The 21628-nt window shown below is 39.5% G+C and overlaps 1 protein-coding gene across 5 annotated transcripts; it reads left to right on the forward strand.

Annotated features, from left to right (window-relative positions):
* The first annotated feature begins 4350 nt into the window (after window positions 1-4350).
* On the forward strand, window positions 4351-21290 carry c2h15orf39 (chromosome 2 C15orf39 homolog). 5 transcript variants are annotated; one of them, XM_047392522.1, is made up of 5 exons: window positions 4351-4629; window positions 5608-5722; window positions 6130-6277; window positions 9668-12848; window positions 18206-21290. In XM_047392522.1, the coding sequence occupies exons 3-5, from the start codon at window positions 6269-6271 to the stop codon at window positions 19288-19290; spliced, it is 4275 nt and encodes a 1424-aa protein (XP_047248478.1). In that variant the 5' UTR covers window positions 4351-4629; window positions 5608-5722; window positions 6130-6268; the 3' UTR covers window positions 19291-21290. The 5 variants fall into 5 exon arrangements, with proteins under 5 accessions (XP_047248478.1, XP_047248470.1, XP_047248494.1 ...); XM_047392538.1 differs by lacking the exon at window positions 5608-5722 and adding an exon at window positions 7707-7808 and having other exon boundaries at window positions 4352-4629; XM_047392514.1 differs by lacking the exon at window positions 5608-5722.
* Window positions 21291-21628: the final 338 nt, after the last annotated feature.

Genomic DNA, 21628 nt, shown 5'->3' on the forward strand with positions numbered 1-21628 from the left:
GGTTGGAAGCTGCAAAAGACTTCAAACTGGAGCAGAGGTTCATTCTTCCAGCAGAACAACATGCCTAAATATGCAACCAAAACTACAGTGGAATGGTTTAGATCAAACCCTATTTATGTGTTATATCAGTTCAGTCAAAGTCAGGCCTAAACCCAACTGAGAATGTGTGGCAAGACCTAAAAATTTACGCCCATAGCTCCATCTAATCTGGCTGAGCTAAACTACTTTGCAAAGAAGAATGGGCAAAAATGCCAGCCTCTAGATGTGCAAAGATTGTAAAGAGACAACCCACCTAACCTGGTTCTATAAAGTTTATATTTAGGATGGTTTAATACAAATAAACACCAACATTTTCAGATTTTTATTTGTAAAACGTTTTGAAAACCATGTGTCATTCTCACCTTCAAATTGCATTCTGTTTTAAGAAGATACTATATCCAAAAACCTGTTTTGCAAAAGTGGATATTTGAACTTTTTTACATTCCTTACCCTTGAAGCAAAACTAGTTGTTACATAATGATTTTAGAGAAATCACTATACAGTTATTGTCAAGATTTAAAAATAAACCACGAAGTTTGTTGTTTGTTGTTATATTACATTTTTACTGTTGGAACATGGAGCAAATCTGCTTCAAATCTTCCACAAGTAGCAAGAAATTGAGATGTTTATCATTTAAGGCCACTTTCTACTGCGAAATCATGATAGAATCTACATGACCAGTTTCACAAGATTAATATGTAGGTTAAGTGTCAATATGCAGCCACATTCAGAAAGATGAGACGTGCAGCCTGTGAGTCTGATGCAACTCAAACAGTCCCCAGGCTCATCATGCAGTTTGTGGCCCCTGGGACTGTGAAGAAGGGTTTCATCAGAAACTGCATCCTGAGAGATTACCTGCTCTAATCCCTGTGTCAACACAACGCATTTTACAGACTTCAGACAGACTTAAAAAGGTAAACATGTCCTGGATTCGGTCAGGAGAAAGTAGAAAACTCCTGTGGTTTATCAGCACTTTTCTATGTTTTTAATAAGAAATATGACAATATAAGCGCAGAAAAATGGTATTAATGCACATCTACTGTTTTTGGCACAAATATAAAAAAACATAAACACTGTAAGTGAAATGAGCAGAAATATGAAACTTCTGGATTTGTTTTGCGTTTCTCAACCAGAACATTTTTAACATTTAAGAACAACATAAAAATAACACCTTACAGAGAGACGGCACAGAAACAGTTTTCTTTTTATCCTTCGTTTACCTTTCAAACAACTCAAATATTGGTTATATAAACAGCATGGAGGTCATGAACTAAAAAAATATTTAAATCTCCAATCTCTTTTTTTGACACTAGTGGCTTTTATTAAATAGTAATTTGACTGGAAAAAAGGGGTAGAGAGAAGGGGAAGACATGCAGCAAATGGCCCAAGACCGGGAATCAAACCCAGAACAACTGTGTTGATGACTATAGCCTCTACACATGGTGCGCCTGCTTTACCAACCAAGCCACCCAATACCCCCAAATCTCTGATCTCTTAATCAAGGTGGATCTTATGCTGGTTGACTGTAAACGTCCTTTTTTCCACATTGTATGTTTGAAGATTTGCCTCTAAACACCTTGTGTTGGTAAGCCTTAGGCTCTAATGCTATGGTAACTGGAAATAGGGGAGATGGGAAACGAAACCCCTGACACTTGAGTCAAACTGCCCCCGCACCTCCCTCACACTCCCTCCGGCGAACATCTTTTACCTGATGGGGCCACTGGGACTGATGGGAGCCACCGACTTGTCTAGAGTAAACTGTGACAGTCCCTGTGGGACACATAAATTAGACTACGACTCACAGGTGAAAAAGGGAAAGACATGATGCAAGCCTAACAATAAATTGACTCATTTACAGGTTAAAATCAAGCTAGCAGTGGAATATGCTCTTGTTAAAACATCTTACCAATCATTTTATAGAGAACCAGGAAAGACAAAAAAACAAGTTTTAGCAACTTTTACAAGTGCTGTGACCAGAATGAGATGTTAACACTGTTTCTTTAGACATACTGATGAGAGATGGAAAACTGGGTAATGATAAGTGGCATTAGGTAAAACACTGTCTGTTTGCTGTAATGGTAGACCTGATTTTAACTTTGCTCAGTTAAAGTCAACCATTAACTACATTAAGATGAGCCCAATGGGCAAACACAGCTTTCTTTCAGTAGAGTTTGGACTTTCAGTCTGTGTTTTTATTTTACATTTCAGCAGAGGTAAACATAAATTGCACATTATTGGTTCTACTGTGAAATAAACATCATATGATCAGATAAGATCATATTATTTCTTTCAGGTTTGGGGTATGGAGTGTTTCCTTAGCAGATTTGTTGAAGCTGGGATAAACACAGGTGTTACTAAAGGCTTAACTCTTCTTTTAAGGTATATATCTAATAATGCCATTAGATTCTTCGTGTCTTATTAGCTGCAGTATTGCAAATAATAGTGTAAATTACTTTAAGTGGTCAGTATGACTAGAAAAGTGCTATATAAATTCAGTCCATTAACAATTTAGTATTTAAATGGCCTAGATTTAAACATCATACTTTTAGTCACACACAAACAACCATGCATACACTCATTCATACACATAAGGGAAATTTAGAGTGACCAATTAACAGGCATGTCTTTGGACTGGCGACCTGTCCAGGGTGTACCCCGCCTCTCGCCCATAGACTGCTGGAGATAGGCACCAGCTTCCCCGCGACCCACTATGGAATAAGCGGTAAAAAATGACTGACTGACTGATTTTTAGTCACTGTATTGAAGATCTGTGTGAAACCTCAAACAATAGGTTTGGACAAAATATAATGAGCCACTTTATCAGACAGTAAAGCAATAACTGTGCATTTATTTGGAATTCAGAGCCTTGTTATTGTATTCATACTTCTCAAACGTTTACACATTTTCCCATGTTATGGCCACAACATGTACAGAGCCCAGTTCACTATTACTACTATCTGTTGACCAGACAAAATCTAATTTTGTGCTCCACAAATCCAATCCTTATAAAAGAGTGGTAAGAAGAGGCTGAAATGTTGCTGAAAGAAAAATACGAAAGACTAATTTAAGCCAACACCATGTTTGCCTAAGAAGATGCTCTGGTCATCAAAATTACACTTGTTGGTTTTCATGCACAATACTGATGGAAAGCCAACACTGCACATCACACTAAAAACATCCTTACAGTGAATCATGGTGGTGGAAGCATCATGATGTGGGGATAATATTCTTAATCAGGGATATGGACACTGATAAAAGTTGACGGGAGGATGCATGGAACTAAATACAGGATAATCCTGAAAGAAACCCTAAAAATAAAACCAGAGTTAAAATGGAATAGTTTAGATCACAGCATATTCATATCTTAGATTGGCTCATTCCCTAATCTAATCAAGAATCTGTGGCAAGACTTTAAAATAGATGTTCACAAATGCTCTCTGTATAGAATCTGACTGAGCTTGAGCTATATTGCAAAGAAGAATGGGCATAAATTTCATTTATTAAATGTACAAAGCTGGTAGAGATCCCAAAGACTGCAGCGAAAAGTTTTTGGACAAAGGTTTGAAAAAGGGGGACAATACAAATACATTCCTTCCTGTTTTTTATTTGTAAATACACTGAAGTTTGCTGTTACATCCAGCAATATAATCATTTTCATTAAACCAAAGGCATATACAGTATCTTGACTGTCCATTTCTAATTCTGACATATATGCATTTCTAATATATAGAACGAGTGCAGCTCTACTTGACTGTAAGTTATAATAGAAAATGAAAAAAAAAAAATGTTACAGTTGGCCCTTTATCGCTTCAATTACTTATTAACTTTTTTTGTCTGTCTGCTTTGCTTAAGGTTTCACTAATCTGTGAGGAATTGTATCCCATCCTGCAGCTCGCAGTGTGCTTTCTCTTATCTCCCTTATCTACAGAGAGGCAGCAGCCTACATACTTTATTTGATTATAAGTGCTTTGGGCGACCATTAAGGCCACGGGTTTACGAAACGTTTCCTTAAATGTGGCGCATGTATACATAAGGCGCTTATATTAATGTCAGTGGGGGTAAAATAAAGACATTTATGGAAGAAAACGCTTCCGTCTGGTGACCGCGATTCCCCGGAGGATAAGGAAAGTCGGATTTGGGGAAAGCTAAGGGAGGCGTGACACCAATAGTAGAGCGCGATCTGTCAGTGAACAAACATTCATAGGTCTCAACTTAAGTTTAAGTGCCAGCTGGCCGCCGGGCATTAAGGACTATACAGCCAATAAAAGCGAGGGAGTGACCAGCGGGAAAACATCCCATGTGAGGAAAGCAAGCCGTGGTTTGACTCGGGGTATAACTCCGCCTATTGATCAAAGACCATCCTCCACCCTTTTGTCTTTTCTCCACTTTGTTAACTTCAATAAAAGCCTCGTGGATTTGGGGCCAGCTGTGTAAACCTCTTGGCATGCCTCCGTTTTTACTTGGTGGGATTTTAACGCGTTGGAGCTGAACCACACCAGAAGCCGATAGGAGATTTTTGACCCTATTTCATTATAATTATAAATCGACTTTCATGGATTATATGTGGAGATTATTTACGAAAGCGAAGAGGTAAGGCGCACCCCCCCCCCCCCCCCTTTTTTTTTTTTTTTTTGTATACAAAACTATTTAATCTGAGTGATGACAGGCGTTTGAGGAGGATTGCAGAACTTAAAACTCCAGTCCAATTGTCTTCAGACAATCAAAGCAGTGACACACGTCCTGAGCGCCTGAAACGCTGTTTGTTTTTGTTTTTTTGCTTCTTTCTGTATAATTTTACCGAGGCTGACGGACGGCGCTCATTACTCAGCCTGTATGTAAAACGAGTCGCACCATGATCCAAAACTAAAACTCGTCAATTATTTCCATATTATTTGCGTCCTCCTCATATCAATTTAAACCGGGGCAGTTCGTGCAGGCAGGGACAACGAGCCTGTGTTTACTCATTCCTCAAAACATGTAAACCATCCGGATACCAGGAGAAACTGAGAGGCAACTTCTGTCTCTCGACTTGAAGTTCCGTTTCAGACTGAGTGAGTCACGTTTTATTAAATAGCGGAAATAATTTAATAATAATAACGATTTCTCCTATCGCGAACTCCTGTATATGGCAGCCTGACTGCGATATACATACACACATACATACTGAACATTTCACATCACAGTCTGACTGTGATGTGAAATGTTCTGCGCATTCTGGAGGTCTCGCGTGGTTTGTGGCCTGTCAGTGTGGACGGTTTGCTTTCGGAAGTCACACTCCATCACCCTTGGCCTACAGATTGTGGGAGTGGGGGTGAACGGATAGGAGGCACGCGCGCACACATACGCTACTCCTCACGCGTTCACGCGCACGCTTGACAGAACGCGCCTTCCGTCCGTCGAAAACAGCTCTGCTGTTGCTGCTTCCTCCTCCAGCACAGAAACCACATTTCTCCTTTCTCTGAAGATAAGCCATCACCCTGTGTGTGTGTGTGTATATATATATATATATATATATATATATATATATATATATATATATAATTTGTCTTCTCTTTCTCACTGTGAAAGGTGTCAACAGGATGAACTGATAACATCTGTTGGAGGCCGGTGCAGATAGGTCTACTGAGTGACAAGAGGCTGGATGAGGCTATGTTTTACCCAAACCTTTACATCTTAATTTCAGGTTTATAGGCTACGGTTTTTCTCCGGATGCATATGTGATCACGGGATCTGATAGAGGGGCTTCAACGCATCTTCAGATATTTTAGGCAACTTGTCATAAGACAACAGGGATGTTTGTAGTGGTGAGGCTAGAAGGGGGTTCAAACTCCTTTTAAAAAAAAAAAAAAAAAAAAGAATAATAATAATAATTATTGCTTGCACCACATATATTTATATTTCGTGTGCAGAAAAAAATATTTGCCACCATTTCAGATTTATTTTTCTGTTTTTGCTTTTTTTTTTGTAACTTAAATGTGCCTCTTAAAAGTTAAATAAAATAAATCAATTAAATTAAATTGGAACAAATACAACATGCAGATTTTAAATAATGTATTCATCCAACCATCCATTGTCTTCCTCTTATCCAAGACTAGGTTGTGGGGAAAACAGACTAAGGACGGAAACACTGACATCCCTCTCCCCCAGTGACTCACCCTAACCCTTACCAGCTTAATCTGGGGGATCCCAAGGCATTCCCATCCAGGCCAGAAGGGATGTATCCTCCATCATGATCTGGGTATGCCCTGGGGTCTCCTTCCATTTAGAAAAAAATCTTACGCCCAGTTTTTTAGTCATGAATTAACTGAGTTTAACCACATTTTTAGGAAAATTTGTTTAATTTCCCCATGACCACTGATGGCTGATTACTGCCAGACCTCTAGAATAAACAAAAATACCTTAAATTGAATCTGTTTGACAACATGAGGGTGGCTAAAAGTTGAGTTACAACTACAACTATTCTCCATAGAAGAATGGGTTAAAAGACTTTAACAGCAACTTCAAATACTCATTGACTTAACCATTTTATCAAATATACATCAAAGTAAGTCATTTGTAATACTAATCATTTAAATGAAATTGCAGTTGACTTATGCCTTTTACTGCAACACATAATTTAGAGACATTTTTCAATTAGAATTAAAAAAAGAAAAGCTTCTCAGTGGCAAAGTATATTTATAAAGAGACTTGTAACCCCAATTATCATCGTTGTACAAGCATTTCTAATAAATCATAAAAACAGGAGTACAGACATGCAGAAAATCAATTCTCTAAACACTTTACTCTGCAATGTTTTGCTTAAATGGCTGTAATCTGTGATCGGCAAGTCAAATACTGAATTTTCTTTTTTCCCACGTTCATTAAATTAATCAAAACTGATAACTCATGTACTGCCATCACTATCTCCATTAGTCCTTATTAAGTAGACAAAGGATATGAACTATTTTTATGAGAAGCAAATTAGCAGAAGATGTGTGGCCTGGAAATAACTTGACAATTTGTCAAATACCTGCTAAACTTCTCATTTAATATATATATTTACCAGAATCACATGGCAGAAATGAGCTGAACTAACCCAAATATGACCAGAAATCTATTCTGTTTAAAGTGACCTAAGAGATCACAATGTTCCCTCTTCATGGTACTTGCAGCAATTTGTGACTCACAGCTACTTTGGCTAGGCTAAAGAGGAAACAAGAAAGGGGTGAAGAGCTACTTCTGTATTTTTAACTTTCTACTCAGAAGTATGCTGCAGCCGTGGGGTGCAAAACCCAACGATGACACCAAAACTGAAGTGATGTTTTAAAAACAGCGCAGTTTCATTTAGTTTTTAGTCGTGCTTTTGTTTTTTTTTTAAATTGTTGAGGGTTGTTTTGCACCTCACGGCCACTATAGATTTTTTTGGGTAATGATTAATATGGGCTGTAAATGATTTGTATTGTGGAATATAAAACGACATGTCAATAAAGCAGGCCAGTTTATAATTCCACCGCACAAGAGAGTAATAAAATGTTGATATCGCCAATCAATCATTATTATGCTGACAATTTCCCGCTGTAAATCCTCTTTAATATTCTTGATATGCAAGATGGTTAACTACATGTCATGCACTTTAAGCTATTGTTCAGACTGATGATGATTTTGATTATTCTTTTTTTTATATGCAGTAAGCAGAAGATTAGTATAAAAGGATATGAGTCAGTTCCGCCCCAACATTAAAGAAGTGGTGGGAGAAAAAAAGGAACTATTGCATCTCTTGCTGTTTTGTGGTAAGAAAATGCAGAATAGAAACACAAAGTCCACTCTGCTGTTTTTCTGTCGTAGGATGTAAACACAGGACAAGGCATGCATGCCAGATCTGGTAACACATTCTGTTTTGGCTAAAGGTTCCCAGCTGAAAGAGACTAGTGATTCTGGCATCTAAAACTAACCAAAACAACCTGATAACGGATCCAGTATGTTTGAAACGTTATTTCAGGCATTCTGTCATGTTGTAGTTCTCACACTTGAAGCGAATGCTGGCATCAGTCATGCAGAGGAGTTATGCCATCCAACCCAAACCAACAGGCTGTCTAGGAAAAATAAAGCTCTTTTTCTCAGCATTGCTCAGTCACTGGAGTCCTTGCAAAAGCGATAAATAATAAATCATCCCCAAGCATTCCTCAGATTGTAACTTTACTGCCATTTGTTGCAGTATTTCCACCATTTCTGTGAATCAGCTGATAAGAGTGAGTGTGACCTGTGTGATAAACCACGGGATTTGTCAAGGTTGTGAAATTGCCTCAAGCAGTTCTTATCCAATGATGGCTCTGTTATTTGCGCAAATTGGTCATATTGCTGCATTGTATGCTGCCCATACTGCTTAAGTGTGTGATGATTAAAGTCTGTTCTAAATGAGCTCTAAGGACAGGTGCACATTAGTACATTTGAATAAGGTTGAAAGTTTAATTTCTTTCAGTAATTCAGTTCAAAAAGCAATACTTTCATATGAAATGTTACACACTGATTATTATATATATATTTCGAGTGTTTACTTCCATTAATTTGTAAATGTAGTTTCTCAAATAATAACAATATTACATAAGCCAAATTAAAAAAGGAGATATTGCCCTACTGAAAGATACTGTATGTCCATGTACTGTAGTGTATGCACTTGGTACTAAGACACTTCTGATGTTATCTCTGGTTCAGAAGTGAGTTGGGACAAAGAATGTGACAATTGTAGCCCATACCTTTTTCCATTAGTTTTTCCTTTCACTCAACTTTTCATGATGCAACAGTAGACATTGACTGTTTGCTGGTCAGCAGTCTTTCCCCTGATTGTGCAGGCCATAACATGACCACAGGTCAACATTTCTGTGTTAAAGACCCTTTTTTGGTGTTTTTTTGTAAGATTCTTGTATATTATAACTGAATGTTTGGTTATAGATGGCTAGATGAATGTTATCTAGCTGCTAAAATCTCTGCAGACCCCACACACCCTGCACACAAACTGTTCAGAGATTTACCTTCAGGCTGCCGCTACAGAGCACTGTTTACTAAAACCAGCCGCCACAGAGACAGTTTCTTCCCCCTGGCTGTTTCTCTGTTGAACATTCAATAGAGTACAAAACAACAGCATACAGATGTTGCAAATGCACCTTTTTATTATATATGTGTATATTGTACATTGTATATATGTATATTCTGTAATACAAAAACAAAACCAAAGAACAAAGTGTACCGGAGTCAAATTCCTTGTTTTTTATGTACGAACTTGGCAATAAAGCTGATTCTGATTCTGATCAATCTCAAGGGGATTTTTGACTATCATCATTGCAGTAATGATGGTGGATGTGTGATGAAGCCTGATGGCAGCAGGCAGAAATGACTTCCTGTATCCTGTTCCTTTGAGCATCTGGGATCAATGAGTGTTACTGAGCCTGCTGGTTGTTGTTGGTTTTTGGAGGGAGGTGGGATTTGTTTTTCACTTGTTCATTAGCTGTAAGCCATTATCATCATAATCAGGAATACAACCTTGCAATACATCTGTGTGTAATGAATTTTAAATGTTTGATATTGTAATATTTTTAATTCCCCCTTTATTTTAAATATTTAAATCCTACTTTTTCATCATGTATTTTCTCAGGTCTGGAGCCATATCAGTGCTTCGCAGCAACATCTCCAGAGGATGAGCCGCGAATCCATGCAGACACTTGCAGACCCAGTGTTTCGAAGCACGATGCCCTTATTTGATGGAACGGTAGCATCCAGTGGACTCACAAAACCACAAGCTATGCCTGGTTTCCTGGGTAAGCAGACAGTGCAGTACAATGGAGCCTATTTTGCTTATGAACCCAGAGTAAAGGACAGAGAAGGATTCACCCCTCCTTGGAGCCACTCGAAGACATCTCCGCTGGATGACAGAAGTCCTGTGAGTCACCTCTCTGGAATGGTACAAAACCACATGGCATACAGGAAAGACAGCATTTCTTCAGAGGGAAGTCATCACACCCCGGTTAAGAAGGGTTTTATAGTGTACACTAAAAGTCCTGAGATGAACAGTCCAACAGCTGCTTGTTCTGCGGTGATTAGAAAACCAAAACCAGGAGGTGAGAATTCCCCCTCTCCATCTAAAAGCTCTGTTTACCTGGCAATTCCCAAGCCGGTCTATGGACTCAGTCCCTGCTGTAATGAACTGGGCTGTGTGATAGGACACCGTTATGGCATGGATCACATCTCTCCTAGAATACCAACCAATGTTTATGAACATGAGTGGATGCAAAGCAATGGCCACTACCTTGAAAAGCTCCCAATTCAGAGAAAAGATGCACTGCAGCAGAATGATTTACAGTTTGAATGCAATGCAGAACAGCTGAAGAGGGTAACTGTGGAGGCATACAGTCCGAGCAGGGTCAGGGCTCTGCCCTCTTTGACTGAGCCAAGCTACAGCAGCTACCCCTGCACCCCAACTCGTACACTGTTTGGTTCTTTCAGAGAGCCCAGCAGTCAACCACTGCAGACCTCCCCCGCAGGCTATCCCGGCCTGTACGCCCCCCGTCCCACATATGAGCATATGACCTCAGAGGTTTATCAGGAATGTTCTCCCATGTCCAAATATGGCCAGCTTGCACAGCACCCAGGGTTTTACTACTCCCAGACAAACGGAGAGGTGGAAAACAGGACACAGAGAAAAGAGAGTGGTAGTAAGCAGGGAGAAGATGGCCCTCTCCTTCATAAACACTTGATCTCCCCCCGAGAGCATTACGTAGTGCCTCAGCCGCATCATGCTGAAATTCCTTTGTCTTGCACTGAAATGTTGCCAAATCATTCTTTTATACAGGGTTATGACTATCCATGTTACACAGTTCCAAGATTTCATCTAAAGGCGAGCCAAATCAGGGACCCTTTAAAAAGGCAAAATTCATTATCTGGATTTCACCCGAGTAGCATGAATGCTCCCTCTTCCAGCCAACACATGGATTACCCTATAGCCAAAGAGAAACCCAACACTGCCGTACATATTGACCAGCTACACAGTTCCTCATCTATCGTACGCGTGAACAAAAGCAGTCCTGCAAGACGTTTAAACCCAGCTGCTGTCTCACCATCTAGCACACAAGTTGGCAGGTTCTTCCAACCATTTACCAGCCTGCACATAGATCCACCAGTCCATCTACAACCTGTCGTTAACATGGACAGAATCCTAGAACATTCCCCTGCTGAAGCCCAAGTGAATCAGCCAAAAAGCCTTCCTGTGTCCCCAGCACCTTGGCTGCCCCCCTCACCCAGCCACTGCTCAGAAAGAACCCACACAGCTGCGCCCAATAATGTCCGAAAAATTATCTATTCCCCCGGTGTTACGGCAGGAAGCAAGCACAATGGGCCGGTGTCTGACGCAGGAACCAGCGACTATAAAAAGTGCCCAACGCAGAGCGTTTCTCACTCATCTCACCCCTTCAGAATAAAAGATGAGGATGTGTATGAGGTGGAATGCACCAACAACAACAAACGACAAAAGGTGGAAATTGAGAAAGCTAAGGCAAGTAAGAAAACTGACTCACCACCTATGCCAGTTATTAACAATGTGTTCAGCTTGGCACCTTACCAGCTGCACCTGCAGGATCCGGGAGTTTTGTTTCCAGGAAGAGAACCTCAGAGAACCTCCCAGACTTCAGAGAAGCACAGTGACAAAGTCAAGCCAAACAGCAAAGAGAAGAGATTAGATCAAAAGAATCAAGCGTCCGTCATCCGACTAGAATCTAAAAGCTCCTCGCATACCTCGGCTGACGAGTCTTCTGTCCAAGCTAAAAAGATTAAAGTGGAAAAAGTAGATTCACCAGATGTAAGCAACTCTATAGAGAGCCAAACCCATCACAGCAAAGTGGAAATGAAGAAGGAGCCTGAGGAGACTCAATCACCTACCAGTGTGCATGTGGCATTGAAAGAGAAATGTGAATCCAGTGAACTGAAACATACGTCATTATCTGCAAGTGAAAATACAACTTCAGATGAGATGAAATGTGCTGACTTGACTGTACAAATGGATCCAAATCATCAGGATGAGACATTAAAAAGCCAGGTGTTTGCATTGCATCCAAAACCCAACTCTCTGTCTCCAGGGAAAGTCAGTTTTAAAAGCATTCCTCCTCATTGCCTTAAACTTTCCACCTACAATATTATCGTTCCTGATAGCAAGCGCTGCAAAACTGCTCTACCTGTGGAGCACAATCCCCACCCACAGCCCATACCTGTACTTACAGCCATACAAGAGTGCCAAACTCCAGCACGCAAGCACTTCTTAGAGCTGCACCAATCTCTCTGCAGCTTGATATCCAAATATGTGTCTGCTTCTTCAGAGCAAGATCTCAAAAACTGGGTGTCTCAGCTGGAAATATCAGAATCTTCGTCTCAGTCGAGCAAGGTCCAGAGAGTAACCTGCCTGTTGGGTGCAAAAGTGAGAGAGATGTGGATCAACAAGGAGATCAAAGCAGCGCTCCAGGAGGTCCTCGAGAGGCTGAGGGAGTACACGGCTCAGAAGCGCTGTCCTTTTCCGCACGTGATGCGGACTGGCGCCGTGTTTCTCCCCATGCTGGTGGTGAAGGAGCTGCTGTTTCCGACGGTCCAGGGCAGCTTCATTGACAAAGTGCTGCAGGAACACAAGGTGGAGCTGCGGCCCACCACGCTCTCTGAAGAGAAGATCCTGATCCAGCTTCATAAGCGAGCCTGCTCTTCCAAGCTCAGAAGGCTGATCTCCCTCAAACACCTGCCAGACATTTACACAGAGGTGGTCAACCTGCTGTACTATACTTACGTCTGCAAACATTTGGGTGAGTACATGCTCCCTGAAGACCTGCTTACATTCATTTATTATGAACTTATTGGATTACTGTTGGTGATTCAGATTGATCAAATACTTGCTTTCTTTTCTAAGCTTGGGATAATGCGTGACATTTATTTCTCCGGTTCTTCTTTAGTAAACCTTATAAAAGCCACTTTGGTAAGCAAATGTTTCCTAATTACCCATGAGGACATGCTGGGCATAAAGTATTAAAATGATCATGAATTAGACGGGTGAATAGACGGAATGTTGTAAATTGTTTTACATTGATTTTGCAGCTGTGGCAGAACTCCAATCTATTAAGAGATTTGTTTTGTCATTGGAAAACCACAGCTCAACCATGTCTTCGTAAACCCATTTTTTATGCAACAAAATAAAAACATTGTAAAAAAAAAAGGTATAGTGCCTTGGAAAAATATTAATACCCCTTGAACCTTTTTACGTGTTCTCATATTACCATTCATTATCTATTTATTGGGATTTTATGTGATTTACAAATATAAAATAGTGCATAATTCTAATGTACTGAAATGTAATGAAAATGATGCATGGTTTTCAATAGAAATATGAAAATTGTGACATGCATTTAACCCCTTATACTCATTTACCCTTAAATAAAATTCAGTGCAACAAATTGCCCTTCAGAACTCTCCTATTAAGTAAATGGACCTGTTCGAAATTTCATCTCACCTCCTGTACGTAACTTAATCTCAAAATAAATCCAGCTGTTCCGTTTAGGCCTCAGAGGTTTGTCAGGGAAAATTAAAGAACAAACGGCATCATAAAGACCAAGGACCATAGCAGACAGATCAGAAAGAAGGATAAAACAACATCCTAAATGTTAAACATCTGTCAGAGCTTTGTTCAATACATCATCTGAAAATGAACGAGTTTGTTTCAACTGCAAACCTGTAAGGATATTACCATCTGGCTAAACTGACAGGCCAGGCAGGACAGCATTAACAAGAAAAGCAGCCAAGAGGCCCATGGTAACTCTGGAGGAGTTACAGAGACCCACAGCTCTGTTTCACAGTGACTTGAAACAGCATAATTTCCCCTTGTGATTAGGTTTTCTGATTTCCAAATGTTTTTACAAGAACAACGGTTTTGCCTGTTAATTGTATAAAAACATAGCTTTTCTCAATGTAAAAATCCTAAAACAAACTGAGATTTCTTTGTCTATAATAAATAAAATAACAGGATTCAGATAACCTTATGAAACTGGTGAATGGAGGATAAAGGGTAGAAAACAGGAATAATCTTTGGACCTTTTAATATAGCATGGAATCACTCATTAACAAAACACAAAATTTAGCTCAGACACGCTTCTGACAACTTGCATCTGCAGTGAAAGTTAAAATATAAAACTTCAAAAATGAAAACAAAATCTAAAAGTACTGCAAATGTTTTGAGAGTTTAGCTTCTTTAGGAAGGGAATAGGAAAGTGAACCATCCAGCTTGTCATCAGAAACCAGCAGCATCTGTGTTGTGGTCCTGTCCCAGCTTTTAAGCATAGCTTTGGCATTGAATTACAAATAAACATAAAACAATATAAATAGACAATTTAACAGCTTGGTCCGATGAAGCCCAGGCATTTTGCTCCAAATGCATTATATACAGCATCTGAGTTTTAAAGGACTTTGGCAACATTCTTCTTGCTTGTTCTGCAAAAACTTTGTCTTTGCAAATACTTTGAAAGAGTAAACTCAGCCTTGGTTTGCAGGTTTTTTGGAAATATCCTTTAATGACTCTTGTGAACTGCAGTTCTCTGTTTTGACTACTTGCTGTAGTATTTCTTACTCTCTCTTTTTTTCCAATTCATCATTTTTGATTAATCTAATCACATTTTCTGCAGTGGTGGCCCTTTTTTTTTGTTTTTTGTAAAGAATGAAGTACAATTAACAATGGTGCAATATAAAATTCATTTATTGTTTTACAGAATCACCCTCACCTGATGTCCAAAAGAGAGTCCAGGTATATATGTACATTTTTGTTTTTAATTTTCAAATTTTAATTAACCACTCTTTGCATTTTCCATGATTTAAAAAGCAGAACGTTTTTCTGCTAACCTTCAGCAGCACAACACCAAAAGTTGCATGATTTTACTTGTTGTGCAGGCCTGGGGATGGCGCACTTGGTTGATTATGGAAAAATGAAATAATTTGGGAATTTGTTACTTAGCTGACCTCAAAAAGAGAGAGGCAGGCTGGTGCATGATGTAACCAGAGCACAGTAGTTGCAATGATTAACTTTCTTCTTTTTTTTTTTTTTTTCAAATCACCTGATCTTCACGTTTTTCCACGTTTCAATCACAAACCTCGATGCTTTTTACTGGATTCTTATGTGAGAGAACAACACAAAGTAGTGCTAAAGGAGACTCATGTTTTTTGGTTTTTGTTTAAACACATTTCACAAATGAAAACCTGAAAAGTGTGGAGTGCATTCGTTCAGCAAATCTTCTGGGGTATGCCTCAATAATTTGCACATCTAGAGACTGAAAGTTTGCCCAGTCAGAGCTTAGTCACATTGGATGGAAAGTGTCTGCAAAGAGCAATTACCAAATAGAGGTGAACTTTCACCTCCATTTCCCAGGTTTGCAGCCTCTACCAGGCTTTCTTCCAGGATTGGCCTGTATTTAGCTCGATACATCTTAACATAAACTCTGACCAGCAAGACATGCATGCCCACAGCATGACACTGTCCGACAGTGTCATGCTGTGGGCATGCATGTCTTGCTGGTGTGCTGTTAGTTTTTCACCACACATTTCGCATGTAGGCAAAAAAGGTTCTACTTTTGATCTTATCTGACCAGAGCTCCTTCTTCTGTATATTTGCCATGTCCCCTACGTGGCGTGTGACAAACTACAAACAGAACCTCATATGGTTCTTTTTCATTAATGTGTTTCTTCTTGCCTCTCATCCATAAAGGCCAAATACATATTAAGTTCACAACTTATAGTAGTTAATTTACCACATCCCCCCAGAGCCGTGGATCTGTGCAACTCCTCCACAGTTACCGTAGCTCTCTTGTTTGCTTCTCTGAAGAATGCTCTCCTTGCCTGACCTGTAAGTTTAGGTGGACAGCCATGGTTTGGTGCGTTTATAGTTGTGCCATGCTGCCGCCAATTTCAGAACAATGCCCTGTGAAATGTTCAACACTAACTCAGCTTTGAACTTCTCCACAACTTTCTCTCTGACGTGTCTGCTGTGTTCCTTGTTTTCATGAGGCTGTTTGTTCACTAATGTTTTCTAACAAACCTTTAAGACCTTCACAGAACATCTGGATTATTACTGAAATTAAATTACACATGGGTGAACTCAGTCTACTGATTAGATGACTGAGCGTTATTTAGGTAAATTGGGGAAAAGGACGTTGAATACAAATGTACGCCACATTTTTCAGATTTTTATTCATAAAACAAATTTAAAAACCATGTGTAATTTTCTTTACTTTTCACAATTATGCGCTACTTTGTCACTCAAAATCATGGAGCCGGTAGTTTTTGGGTGATCCACTTACTTTACATTAGTTCAATTTCAGCTACACATGTAGTACTCTTCAAGTATGTTTTTAAATGGAACTTATGGTTACAAGATGTATTTATTATATTTTTCTTGAATCTGTCCTGAATTTCCGTTCACATCTGACACTTTTTTCAGTTCACATGACTTAAAGGCTCTTGACTTTGGTAAAGGATCTTTGCTCCTGTCCTGCTCTTGACCTTCACTGCTGTTTTACTCCCTGACTGATTGTATCCTCTGTGGCAGCTGACTGTGTTCCCAGCCTTCACGTTTACCCCGTCTGTCTGTGCTAATAGACTGTTCGATGGTGGAGGATCACTGGATTACGTTTGTCCAGTTCCCGTTTTTTTAGCTGACATCAGTTTCCTATTGTTTCTGTGTGCAGAATAGGTGCCCTTGGAACATTAAACTGTCTGCCTAGTTCGCATTTTAGGAAAACTGAAACTATTTATTTAATTTGTTTATCTTTGAATCCATTCTAAAAGATCCCTTTACAAATCGCTGTTCAGTGGTTTTCCTGACCACTAAATAAATGCTATAACCTGCTTTAACTCTCATTTTCCTTTTTCTAGTAAGCAACCTGATTTTTCCATACATAGGTGCATCTTAATTAGAATATCATCAAAAACATTTTTTTATTTAAGTAAATTAATTGAAAAATTGAAACTCGTAGATTCATTACACAGTGATATATTTCAACCCTTTTATTTCTGTTTTCTTATGGCTTACCGCCAAAAATTATATTTTTCAGAAAAGTAGAACATTATGTAAGAACAATAAAAGTATTTTGTAATACAGAAATGTTGTCAGTTGTACACAATTATAAAGACGACTGCTGACTTGACAGTTGTCCAGCACAGTCATGGACACCCTTGGAGGGTAAGCCAAAAAAGGTCATTGCTAAATAAGCTAGTTGTACATATTTATGGAAAATTTTGTGGAAGAAAAAAGTGTGATAAAGGAAGGTACAGGGATAACCACAGTCTTGATGAATATGAAACAAAGCCCATTCAGAGCTAAGCTGAGATTCACAAATTGTGGACTGTAGCTGGAGTCAGTGCCACACAGAGTGGTTTTACGCCAACTTTGATGACATATTGTAGACAATGACAACCCAAATAACTACTGTACCTACTGTAAAATAGATCCATGAACTGTGCAGTACTACTTAGGATTTGGTCGAGGATCCTTTTGCACTGATCATCATTGACGAGGCATAGCATGGAGGTGAGGCTTTTTCCTTCCACTCAACTTTCCAATGATATGCTTGGATACCGCACTCTGTGATAAGTCGGTGTCTTCAACAATGACCTTTCTTGGAATACACTCATTGTGGAGGATGTTGGTGACGGTCTGTCGGACATCTGTTGAGTCCGCAGTCTTCTCAATAATTGTGCAGACCATAATGCAACATTTCTGTTAAAAAATATATATTTTTTATTGATCTTGTATAATATTCAAATTTTCTGAGAAACTGATTTATGGGTTTTTATTAACTGTAAGCCCAGGGACTACAAATGGAAAGTAGCTTTTGCTAAGTCAGGTACAAAGCATCTTTTTTCATTGTGTTAGTTTTTCGTACAGTCCCTAACAAATAAGAAATAAACTAAACCAAACTAATTATCAACATTGCCAAAAATAAAGGTTTTAAATATATCACTAATATCTGTACTGAAATAATTTAACTTTTTGATGATATTGTAATTTACTGACACAAATACACATGCATACATGTGTATTTGTGTATGTTTGCAGTACTGTATTTCTATAAATACCATCAGTTGTTCAAACCAGCTTCTAAATGCAATGATCTTTGTGTTGCAGGACTAAATATGAATCCTACTTATAAAGAACAAGATGGGGGCCATGACGTTTCAAATAGTGGCACTCCTGTTCCTTGTGACGCCCCAACCTCTCCATCAGAGTCACACCATCAGAGATGTCTAAAGGAAGAGGAGAACGAAACATCTCCTAGCAAGAGTAAAACCAAAAGCAGAGTAAGGAGTGCTTTGAGGCATATTTTTCTGGACAAAAGCTTGTCTGATGAAGAAGCGACAGGTGATGCAGAGCAGACAGTTGTTGAAGGTGATCTGAAATCATTTATAAATGAAACTCCTGGAGCCCATCAGATGGAGAATAAAGAATCTGATCACATAGCTGCAGAGCAGGAATCTATGGCTGCAACACAAAGACCATCAGCTGAGAATTCCTGGACATGTCCATTAACGTTGGACGAGCTGTCTCCGTCTCATAGCGATGCTGAAACTGAGAGCTCCTCAAGTCGGTTACCCGACAATCCAGCTTCAGGACGTCCGGCCCAATCCAAGAACTGCTCAGGCATGATTCTTAAACTAAGGAAGATGCTCAGTGGAGGTCTAAACAGAAAACGGGTTTGCTACGAAGCTGTGTTGCAGTCCGGGACGCTTGCCAAGCCTTCATCATCACAGATTGAAGCTGGAGAGGGTGTAGGCAGCGACCAGCACAGGATGCCTAAAGCACCGCGCAGGTGGAAGGCAAAAGGAAGCTTCTGTCATCCTGATAGGTCCCTCAACAGTCCCCCCAAAACTAAACAAAGGTCTCTGCTTAAGATCAAATACTGTCCCTACTTGTCCGCCTGCCACAGCGCCGAGCACAGGAGGCGGTGGGTGCTGCGCTCAGCTGTCCAGACAGCTCGGAGGGCCATGAGGTTCTACTACCCAGATTTGGTGGGAAAGAGGATACGGCACCTGTATGAGGAAGACGACAAATCAGAGGTGTGGTACAGAGGTGAGGTGCTGTGTATCCATGAGGCTCACACCAACCCTCTGAAGACCATATTTGAAGTGAGGTACGACAGCGAGCCAGAGTGGAAGTACTACCTGGAACTGATGATAGACTACAAGAAGGGCTGGCTTAAAATAGAAGACTAAACATTCCTCAAGTTTTCCTTTTGAAGGGTTGCGGTCAAAGAGTACAAAAATGAAGAATGAAGCTAGACTGTATAATGTTTTGGCTTTTTTTTTATCAAGTCTTGCAGACATTACCTGAGATGCTTTGTTCTTTGAGATGCAGATGATGATGTTGTCTTTGACACACAGTGGCTTAAAGGAGTTTACAAATTGAAGTATATTCCACCATGATGTATATTTTGATAACAATGTCCCTTTTTTATCTAATATAAATCTTTAAACAGTGCCACGTGGGTTTGTGTATGTTTGCCGCTCTTAATTTGCAGTCATTTCTTTTTGTTGTTGGAGCAAATTATGCTCAATGGGCATTAAGGTACGTTACAGTTGTGTTCATAGTAATGGCAGTAGATTTAAACACACTGCCATGAGTAAAGCCCCCAATCCTTAGAATAGTTTTTATTTCCATGCACTGGGAACACTTCACATTATATTCTAAATCAAACCATGGACAAAAATGTATCAATCTTTTCGTCACATTACAGAAAATGAACAATTGGCAGTGAACAAAATAGCAGTGTCTGCAATTTTCTTTACAAACTCAAATATTGACTATATAAACTGAAATTGTTTTTAGGATTTGTCATTCCTGTGAATCGCTAAACTAATATTTAGTTGTACAACCACTGTTTCTGAGAACTGTTGCAGGAAGTCGGACAACTTCTGGCACATGTGAACAGCTATTCCAGCCCAAGATGATTTGACAACATTCCACAATTCATCTGTGCTTCATGGTTTTGCCTCAGAAACAGCATTTTTGACATCACTCCACAAGTTTTCATTTGGATTAAGGCCGGGGGACTTGGTTGGCCACTACATAATGTTTGATTTTGTTGGTCTAAAACCAAGATGCTGCCCACTTACTGGTGTGTTTGGGGTCATTGTCTTGTTGACACACCCATTTTTAGGGCATTTCCTCTTTGGCATAAGGCAACATGACCTCTTCAAGTATTTCGATAAAGGCAAACTGATCCTTGATCCCTTGGTCTTCAGATTGTACTCTGGTTTCAACTCAGTGTTTGGGGGTCGTCTGGCAAATTGTCTGCAGCTCTTGGACCCAAAAAGAACAATCTTACTTTCATCAGTCCATAACATGATTCATTTCTCTGTAAGCCAGTTGATGTTTTTGGAAATTTTTATTCTGGTCAGCAGGTTTTTTTTTTTGCAGGGGCTTCTTGCCGATAGATTAGCTTCACACAGGCTTCTTCTAATTGTCACAGAACTCACCGTTAACTTCAGACCTTTGATCACCCTGGAGCCGATCATTGACTGAGTCTTTGCCATTCTGGCTATACTTCAGTCCATTCGATTGGTAGTCTTCTCCATCTCTCTGGTTTTGCTTTCCATCTTAAAGCATTGGAGTTCATTTTAGCTGAGCAGCCAATCATTTCTGCACAAATGTATGCACATTTGCATACGTTTTCCCCTCTCCAATCAACGTCTAAATCGAAGTACGTTGTTGTTCTGAGCAATCCCTGGAACGACCCGTTTGTGTCAGGTTTTCAGAGAGAGATGCATGTACATGTGATGGTGTGATCCTTATATAAAGGCCGCCTGCTTTTTCAGAGAAAAATGACATCAGAAATTGAACTCCACACTGCTATTTTGAACACACCTCTTTCAATAGTTTCATTTCACAAAGTTGGGAGCATGTATATAATGAATGTTGGTTCTCTATGACTCACCTACTTGTAAATTATTTGCCATGACTGATCTGGTTAGTGTAGTTGGACTGCTATTCTTTTGAACATTTTTTTATGTGGAGCTGCTCAAGACTTATTTTTTTCAAATAACCAACGTCAGATTTTCGAATGGAAGTATGAACTCAACATTTTGACATTTGCTCATGACTGCACCTCAAACTGTTTTTACATTTTGTATGATTTTTTTCTTAAGATTCTTTGAGAGTGAACAGACTGAACTTTCTTATGGTCTTAAAAATAAATGTTTTTCTACTGAAAGCATATTGCATTCATCTTATTTCACATGTTGCTGAATCTTTCCTTGATCAACAGCTACATCATCTGTTCAGAACATGAACGAGAAAATCTGGTAACAGGGACTCCAATCAATCTCAGAAAAGGCACAATTATTCCCCCAAATGGCCAACTCACTCATTCTGATATGTCTGAAAATATATGCGAGCGCGCCGGGAAACGCAGAACTTGGGAGTTAAAATCAAGGAGTTTGGCACCATCTTGTGGAAGGATCTACTGTTGCATGCTCAGATGGATATTCATCTGCAGTGACTCATGCACCTTGTGCTAAGACTGTATTCTTGTGCAGGTGTATCTCAAAGTAG

The sequence above is a fragment of the Girardinichthys multiradiatus genome, chromosome 2 (assembly GCF_021462225.1).
Source record: "Girardinichthys multiradiatus isolate DD_20200921_A chromosome 2, DD_fGirMul_XY1, whole genome shotgun sequence".
Lineage (NCBI taxonomy): Eukaryota > Metazoa > Chordata > Actinopteri > Cyprinodontiformes > Goodeidae > Girardinichthys > Girardinichthys multiradiatus.